At 52.8% G+C, this 9,710-nt stretch overlaps 1 protein-coding gene across 1 annotated transcript; it reads right to left on the reverse strand.

The window, feature by feature from the left end:
• Nucleotides 1-5,072: 5,072 nt before the first annotated feature.
• On the reverse strand, nucleotides 5,073-6,675 carry LOC149325487 (uncharacterized). Its single transcript, XM_089564303.1, has one exon. It carries the CDS (start codon nucleotides 6,673-6,675, stop codon nucleotides 5,239-5,241), a length of 1,437 nt encoding a protein of 478 aa, XP_089420429.1. The 3' UTR covers nucleotides 5,073-5,238.
• Nucleotides 6,676-9,710: the final 3,035 nt, after the last annotated feature.

The raw sequence follows: 9,710 nt of genomic DNA on the forward strand, positions 1-9,710 counted from the left end.
ATCGAGCCTTTGATCACCGAACAGGAAGCCGACGCAGAGTTTGCAACCGTGATCGAATACGGCGACAAGATCGGGACTTCTCTAGCCAAGCTGAAGTCTGCAGCGAAACGCAGCACAGAAGGAACGAACGTTGGCAGCATTAACTCAAACGAAGATCGAAGCACAACGACAGGAACGACTGCCAAGACAAGACTCCCCAAATTGGAACTCCTGAAATTCAACGGCAAAAGAAGGAATTGGCAGCCATTTTGGGAGCTATTTGGAACATCGATACACAAGAATTCGGACCTATCACCAGCAGATAAATTCCAGTATTTGCGATCTGCACTGACATGAGACGGAGCATCTGCCATCGAGGGGTTGCAACTGACGGCGGAGTGCTACAACCACGCCATTGACATCCTAAAGCAGCGATTCGCTAATCAAGCCATCCTCATTCAGGACCAGATGGAGGGCCTCATGGCTGCCGCACAGGTGTCATCGACAGGCAGTGCCCGCACTCTGCGGCGCTGGTATGACAGCCTTCAGGCTCACATGCGAGGCCTTAAGGCGTTGGGTGTAGGAGACGAATTTTACTGCACAATGCTCTACCCTCTTGTACTCTGGGCACTTCCCTACAACCTGAGCCTGCTGTACAACAGGATGATGACTTCGAAGGACGCAGAGGGCTCCAGCAACGGCAACGCCTCAACCACCGACACCAGCTCCGAGACAAGAACAGAGTCAGTGCATAAGAAAGAGCTGCGCGCACTTCTGGAATTCCTTCGGATCGAAGTTGAGAGCCGAGAAAGGGCGGGCAGGGACCAACTCAACGACGCAACTGGTAAGCCCATGTCCCGTAATCATGCGTATGAACTGGCGAAGAGTGCAGCATATCCTGGCAAGCCTCGACACTCGTCTGCGGCAGCCCTGCATGGCACAATGAAGGACGTAGAATGCTTCTTGTGCAAGTCAGAACAGCATGCAACGGAGAATTGCACCACCGCCAGGGAGTTGCCGGAGAAGAAGCGCATGCTACGTGAGCACGGCCGATGTTTCCGATGTACGAGGCCAAAACATACGGCAAGGATGTGCAAGAGCTTGATTCTTGCAGCAAGTGTCGCGGCAGGCATGCCTCAACGATGTGCGACCCGAGCTTCATTCCCAACCGGCGAGACGCTCGACCGCATGAGAGTCAGCAGGGCAAAAACGAAGGCGCTGGTCCAGTCAGCCTACAAGCAACGCAGTGTGGCGCGACACCGGCGGTTCTGCTCCAAACTGTGACAGCATGGGCCGAGAGTCAGAAGAAGAGAAAACTGGCTAGAATTATGTTTGAGACTGGTAGCCAGCCCTCCTTCATTACTGAACAGCTATCAAAGGAGCTGAACTGCAAGCTGCTCGGTACCGAAATCCTAACAGTCGGCGTGTTTGGAGACCGTAAACAAGAACACACCTTTCGAAGGGTTCAGCTGACTTTGCGAAGCAGGCGGAATAACAGAAGGTACGCGATTGACGCTCTCGAAACACCGACTATCTGTCAACAGGATCTCCCAAGCCCAGACTAAAGTATCATACAAGAATTAGACCGCCTTGGCTGCAGTTAGGCGATGACCTGAACGAGCTAGAGCAGCGCTCAATTATTATTCTGATCGGATCGGACCATTACTGGGGAGCGGTGACAGGCCAAATTCGTCGTCTAAAAGGCAGCCTGACCGCGTTAGAGACGATGTTCGGATGGGCGGTGCAAGAAAGAGCAGTTCGTGTTCTCCGGAACTGAGTTGCGCCCAGGCGATTCTTCTGCGATACACATTTGAGGAAAACAACACACCGGCAGAAAACCCAAGCGAGAACAAAGTAGTACGAAGGTTTGAGAACACCATCACTACACGCAATGACAGGTGTGAAGTTGGCCTACCATGGAAGCTAGCTGGAAACGAAGATGTCCGACGATGAAGGTTAGATAACCTACGAAAAGAGCCCCATCGTCCTGCCGAAGGACCATCGGTATTACACTCTCCTGTCGGTCAACGTGCACCGAAATATGCTGCACGCCGGAGCAAGGGACACACTCGTGCAACTGCGTGAGAGGTACTGGGTCCTGCGCGGTAGAGATCTCGTGAAAACGGTGGTGCGTGCTTGTGGCATTGTGTTCCGTGCAACACGACGGAACCACCCATTAAACATTGTTCCCTTCAAACCACATATAGATTGTTTTAAATTTTCTTTTTTTCCTCTAACTGTTGAAATTTGGACTGGATTGGACGGCTCACTTCGTTCATTGCCAATTGAAGAGTTTGTTGTTCAGTTGCCTGACAATTTGACCCGTTGATCTGTTTTTAATACTTCTGTGTTATCTATTTCTATGCTACCCATGTTATATGTTTTTCTCATGTATCTACCCACTCCTGCTATGTCTCTCCTCAGAGACAGCAGTATTTATAAATAAAAATAAATAAAATTTATTCGGACAACGCGCAGACCTTCAAGCGAGCAGCAAAAGAACTGAACGAACTGTAGAACACATTGCGCCACACAGATGTCGTGGACCATTTTGCAGGTGCATGTGAATTTTGCATGTGCAGCTGGTGATACTCAGAGAACCCCTTCCCCGCCTGCTGTGGAAGCTTGGGAGAGTGGAGGAAGTGTTTAACGGCAGGGACAATAACGTACGTTCTTGAGAGAAAGGAGTGTCGCGCGGCTGAGTTCTCCGAAGGCCGGTGCGGCAGAATGCACTCCACGCATTCTGGGGGGGGGGGGGGGGGGGGGGTTAGAACGGGCGCTGGTAGCCGCACAGGGCATTACCCCTTTGCCCTGAGACCAGTGGGCGCCGAACGCGCCGAACCTCCCCGCACGACGACCTCGGAGGGGATTATATGCCCTTCCTGGGAAAGGGTCGGGACGGTCGCGGTGGGGACGGGAAGGAGACGGGGTTGTCAGGGAGTGTGTGTGGTGTTGTGGACTTGCCGTGGTCGGTGATTTAGTGTGCCGCCTTTTCTCCTCCATGTAATAAATGGTAGTTGTTGTGTTGTAGAAAAAGAATGTGTGTGGTGGCGAGTGATTAAAGCGCCGAACGGATCACTCCGTTACTACACCTCCAAACATTTAATCTGAGCGCGTTCTGGCTGCGCGTGTGAAGCAGAAACACCGAACCAGTATCGAATAGCGATGTATGCACCGCACGCTGTTCCCATGCACATGCGAAACCTGCTGAAAGACAGGCAGAAATTTCAGTTATCAATTCAAACTTAGCAAATAAGTAGCCCCTGTAACAAATATGCTTGCATTTGCATCGCAGCAAAAACCGGTGCTACAATTTTCAGCCCCGTTTCATTGGTCCCTACTTGGTGCTCAACCAAACTTCTCCAGTGAACTACCGCGTCACTCCTGTTGAACCTCCTACGGACCGCCGTTACCGCGAGACTGAAATTGTACACGTTTCCGCCTCAAGCCAATCATTCGGCGCTCTGCATCGGACTAACCGCGGCCAGGCTGACTGCTTCTGCCCGCGCGGGTAGTCAGTGTGAGCACTTCATTCACTTTCGTCGTCGTCGCCTCTCTGGCTGCGACTTCATTCTCTTTCGCCTGTTAATTCCCATCGTCATCGCTTGGGGCTGTTCGCTTGGAACACGTCTCTGGCAGAGGGCTAGAGTAAACGTCTTACGTGAAGTCTTCCCTTACAGTGTCCAGGGTGGACATTCTTAGGAACGGGGTTTTAGGATGAGCGCGGCGTGTATGACGCGAGGGAGATGCCCTCGAGAGTGGGTGCTCGCAGATGTCTGATCATCCGGTCGACATTACCAACCGTCCGAGGGATTTAGCAACCGATAGGGAGCGTAAACGCGCTAAACGGGAAGCCGATCAAGAGCGGGGGCTTCGAAAGCAGAGTAGCATAACTGGCCCCCCTGGGACAGTGGACACCTCTCAGAAGCCGCGTGGCGGTAGTGACAGATATGTGGGCTGCATGCGTTGGCATAGGCAACGTTGTGGCAGAAACACGCCACTGGAGCACGCCCGAGCACTCGTCACCCGGGCAGTGGATGGCTTGTCCTCGTCCCGAAGTGCGAGGGACCATCTCCTCACCTATTCGCAACGCCATCCCCATTGAAGCGCGTGTATTTGAGACCTCCATGTAACGAGCGCTGGTTGACCTTGGTATAAAGAAGTTGCTGGGCCGACTATCGGTTACTTGGGCTGAGTTACGAATTATTTCAGAAAAGTTTCACGACAATAAAGCATGAACTCACATAAGAAGAATCGCAACGAGCGACCGCAGTTGAGATAACGCGTCGTGTTCCAGCGCCGTCAGCGCACCTCCATTGCTTTTACGGTTCATTTCCGCAGCTAAATATTGCGAGGACAGCAGTCGCCATCAACAGGCGGTATGGCGTTAAAGCGAAAGCTTTTAGAACGAAAGGCATACTCTAATGCGTGCGCACTGTACTAAAAGCCTCTATTACGTGTTTGCCAAGCACAAGAACATCCCTTGAGTGAGGCGGTAGGAAGAAAAACTATTAACATCTGTGCCCAACAAAATTTTAGTAGAAAAACTCGTTCAGCTTACCGAAGGCAGGACAGAGTCTGACGTCGCTGCAGTAGGCTCGTCCACTGTAGCCGACGTGCTCCACCTTATCGCTAGGTCTTAGCAGCACTGCGAAGCGAAAGACTCTGAGCGCTTTGTGGAAGAGGAAAATTATCTGGCGGCGAGGGTAAGGAAGCCATGCGCAGGGCATCGCCGCTGCATACGTTCGCATGGCTTGGGTAAGGGCATGGGTAAGGGCAACGCTGAAGCCCCTCTATTGGCCGTGAGATAGAGAAGAGTCGCCGCCTTGCGGCGCTGCGACGAACCCTCACCAGTGTGGGTGGGTCAGACGACATACTCCAGCCAGCAGCGTCTGCGTGCGCACGTGGTACCCACATTGCTGGCAAATTTGAGTGGGTTGAGCATCGGTGGCCGTGCCGAAGCAAAAGGAGGGGAGCGAAGTTCGCGGTGCTGTGCATTGTCCGGGTTCGCGATATGGAATGCCCATCGCGTTTTTTTCTTCTGCCCTCTGCAAAACTGCAGAGAAGGCGGTGAGTCACACTCGCTAGATAGATAGATAGATACTTGAGGCCGTACCCTTTGTAACGGGCGGGCACCACTAAAGTGAGCACCCAGACCAAAAAACAAAAAAACACAAAAAAACGAGATGAAAGCGCACAAGAAAGGAGAGAAAAAAAAAACGCAAAGTTCAAAGCAAGGAGTTCGCTCATCGACCGCGTTCACATCCGACTCTGCGGTTTCGCGCGGTTAGACACAGTGCGCCACCAAAGAGTCAGTCGACGCTTGGTTCGCAGCACACCCTCGCTCTTGTGCTTGGAGTTGTCTCCCTCGTCGTCCACCGCAGGGTCGTGAAAGCCGAGCGCCTGAGGGAATGTGGTGCCCTCTGTCGGCATCGGATGGAGTCTCTGGCACGACATCACCAGGTGCTCGATGGTCTCCTCCACATCGCCACACGCTCGGCATAGTGCTGCCTGTGCTTCTGATGTTGCATCGAAGCGACGGCGGTACACCAGTGTCCGCAGCGCTCCGGCCCGGGCCTCAAACAGCAGTGTGCTACCAAGGCCGTTGTCAAAGATCTTTTCGGGTCCGATGCTGTTCTTGCACTCGCGGTACACAGCCAGTGTCGGTTTTTCAGCGAGCGCCTGCAGCCACTGCTTATTCTCCCGTTCTTGGACCCGTCTCCTTGCCTCCTGTTTCCACGCCGTTGCTGATTCGGCATTTATGGGTGTCTGGAAAAGGCCATACTTGCCTTCTATCCGGTGGAGGCGCTTCACCCATGTAGTGCGTAGGCATGTCGCAGCGAGATATTCAAAGACCCGCCTAGCCCATCGGGCGCGGCTCATGAACTGGAGTCGACCGCGGTACTCTAGCTTGCTGCATGCCTCCCTTGCCTCAAAACTAGACCATCCAAGGTCGCCTTGGATGGCTGCATTGGCCACCCGTCCATGACAACCGACTGCAGTGCGGCCGACCTCTGTCTGTCTGCGCTCTAGCCAATTCCTGGGGGCTGATGGGAGGCAGACCACCGCGTTGGCGAACGTGAGTCCTGGTACGTGCGCGAGCTTCCAGAGGTCGCGGACCATAGTGTACTGATGGCACCCCCACAGGCACCGACGTCTGAGGATGCACTGCGCTCGGAGAGCAGACTGACGGACCTTGGCCTCGTGCAGCCTGAACATGTCAGTCTCAGCGCACAAATTTATGCCCAGGTATTTGTACGATGTGTCGACTGTCAGGGGCTCTTCGTTCAGCATCAGCAACAGCTGATCAGTCGCCTCGCCCGCCAGCTGAACAACCATGCATTTTCGTTGGTTGAACTTGAGTCCAAGGCTTCGCAGCTCCACGGCACAAACGTCTAGCATTTTCTGTACATATTGTGGTGTTTCTCCCATAATTACTATGTCATCAGAAAAGGCAAGACCCGGCAGTCGGCTGGAGTTGTCAATTCCTCTGGTGCTGTACTTAAAGCCGAATCCCAGTTTTGCCTGTAGAAGTGCCTTTTCCAGTCCGCACACATACAGCAGGTAGAGGAGGGGAGACAATGGGCATCCCTGCCGAAGCCCAGCGTGATAGGGGGGCGCCGTATAGCGGAGGATTCCGAAAAAAAAAACGGGAGAGGTCAAACTCCATCCGGCAACGCATACGTCAGGTCGCATCCCGTTGTGCACGTTCTTGCGGTGAGGCGGATCCGCGTCGAGCGGCTTTTGTCCCATGTCTACAGCGGCGCGCGTTAACAGCTTGATGCGCGGTCAACAGGAAATTGCAGCAGGCTTGATAACAGTTTGTAAGTAACAATATTAAACAGATGGGCCTTGAGGTGACTATCTTCGAACCAGGGTCAACCGGAAGCTGATATATCTTGCACCGTGAGAAAGCGAGAATGTTGGCGCAGCTCACGGGAGGAAGGTAGGATCCTCCGAAATCGTGATGGTGGAAAGTGTACATACATATTTGTGCAGTGTTTCTCGAGATGAGCTATCCTCTTTCCCCAATCATTGATCGGCTGTGTTGTCCGTTCACGCTTGTTGATTTATGATGTTTTCCTTTCCCCAAAGATTTATTGGGGGGATGTTTGTAGAGTTACCTGACTTGTTACCGTCCCCACCGAGGGTTAGGACATTGGGTTCAGAACCAGCTGTTTCGGCAGGACCGAGGGCTGGTTTAGTCACGTAAAACTACGAGTCAGCCAAGTGTAAATAAGTTTTCTATTAGCTTTTATATTGCTTTGTTTTATTAATTTTAACGAAAAGTTAACCTCTCTAGAAGTGTCCTCTAGCAACGTGATTGAGCAATATCGAATATGCAAGACGTCAAGCATCCTTCAATAATCATCATCAACGCAATTTCCCCCTACAAGATTGAGAGGGAAAGCCTAAGGCGAAACCCTTTCTTGGCGCATGGGTGACGTGGACGGAAGTTGTAGGCGCAGGCTGTCCGCAAGAACTGTCAATCACAAGTTGTGTGGTGATAAAACACCATGTAAAAGTTGATCAAGTAGCAGTTGATATGCTACATATACAGGGCCTGTTGTGAAAGTAGTAGGACTGGTTTTTTCCTGGGCGAACGGGCGGACGAGAGGCTGTCTGCGCGTGCAGGATCGTTGAAAGGGGATATTGGGAATGCTGGGGAAAATCGGCAGTAGGCTCTCGGCCGTTGAAGAGAGGAGGTCGCTTGTACTGTGAACCCCTGTCGAAACGTCTCGTCACGCAGAATCGTCGAGCGTTTACTGGATCAGCGATACGCGATCAAATTTTTAGTAAATCTTGGTAAAACGGGCAAAGAGACTCACAACATGATTAATTAGGCCTACGGTGACGCTTCCATGGGTAGATCAGGTGTTTTTTGAGTGGCACAAGCTTTTCCGAGAAGGTAAGGAAAGAGTGGAGGAAGACGACCGCTCGAGACGCCCTTCGACCAGCAAGACCAACGAAAATGTGTAGCGAGTGCAACATTTACTTAACAGTGATCGTAGAATGAGTATCAGAATGATTGCTGATGACTTGAGCATTCCTCAAAGCCAAGTTTTTGAGTTCGTGACAGAAAACTTATCCATGAGGAAAGCGTGCGCGAAGTTGGTGCCGGGAGTATTGTCAGAGGAGGAAAAGGCCAACCGGTAGGATCTTCTTCATCATGTGAATGAAGACCCCGATTTTTTTGCCCAGCACAAGGTGGCAGCGCTGCCTCAGCACTCCTACAGCTTCGACTTGGCCCCGCCAGACTTTTTTCTATTCCCGATAATAAAATCGACACTCGAGGGGAAACATCACGGATCGGTAGAGGTCATGGGCGTCCGGAGGGGGGGGGGCAAGGGGGGGCAAGGGGGGGCGGCTGCACCCCCCTGGAAAATCACTCACTCGAACCGTGAGTGATGGCCGCACGCCAGGGGCGGTGGTGCGCTCAGTCAAAAGGGCAAAAGCAGCCCCGCATGGTCACATCTGCGAAATGCCGCGTCCGGGCGTGCGTCGTTCCGCCGTTTTCAAACCACGCCATCGTTAGCTCTACTGAAGGGCGACCTGTTCCAGACATACAGCGGCACCGGCGAGCATGTGTTTCGAGCCGCCTTGAGATGGGTGTCTGTTTCTTTGATCTCTAGAGAGATAGCGACACGGAGGCAGACAGTGCACGGGGCATCTTGTTTTCGCCTATCGTTACGCCGGTCACCGATGAATTCTTAAGGAGGGAAGGTAAAATCAGCCGTGTCCACCCCCGCTTTGTCGGGCTGCTCAGGGGCAAGCGGGCGATGAGTTGGCGCCGCCGCCGCTCGCTGTCTCCTCCGATCCACGGGTAGCGCAGTTCGGTAGAAGCGCCGCTTTCAGAATCTCCGGCAAAGGGGATTAGCTGCTTTTGTTCACGGCGACGCAGTCTCCCGAGGCGCCCCCACACCAGCGTTCTTTGCGTCTTCTGCGAAAACCAGCGCCTTTGGTCAACGCAGCCCGATGGCGCCTGCCTGGCTCGCCTGTCACCTCTGGCTGGGCCTCAAATCACAACAGCGCCCATGTACTGTGCGTGTCAGTGCATGGTAAAGAGACCCAGGTGGTCGACATTACCCGGAACTCTGTACTACTCCATCCCTCATAGCCTGAGTCGTTTTGGGGCTCTGAACCCCATAAAAACACAAAAACAAATTTTCCGACTGGAGTGGCGAGTGTCCCTTCCCCTCGGAAGTTGCGCGGCGTTCCTTTCACCCCCAAAGTGCGCATTCGGGGATACTGCGGCAAGTAAGCCCTTGCACGTGTGCGCGCCTCTGTGTTTGTGCTTGGGTGTTTTTAGTGGCCGGTTGTCAGCGAAGCTGACAACAACCAAGACAGCGGACGAGAAAACGACGAGCGGAGAGCAGTGTGTGTGCGGTTGCTCGACTGTGCGGATGCGCAAGCAAGATGGAGCGAGGTGTATGAAGCTGCGAGCGTGCATTTATCTTGTAAATAAGTTTTCGTTGTAAATATAGTCATCTTTTGTTTTCAACGTACGCGTTCAACAGTTTTTCCAATCAATGTGTATGATGAGTGTGCACCGAGAGCGTGTAATGAAGCACAGAAGTGAATTTATCACACGTGTAATTACGCAATTCGCCCAGAAAAATCCGAGGCGCCTACAGTTGCTGTTCAAGGAAGACTGACTGAGCGACTGTAGTTGCGTGTTTGTGAACATATTGTGCTGTGTGCTGGCCATCAATCCGGGTGAGTCGAGAACC

Source organism: Amblyomma mixtum, chromosome 10, assembly GCF_055824585.1.
Source record: "Amblyomma mixtum isolate Tamu chromosome 10, ASM5582458v1, whole genome shotgun sequence".
NCBI lineage: Eukaryota > Metazoa > Arthropoda > Arachnida > Ixodida > Ixodidae > Amblyomma > Amblyomma mixtum.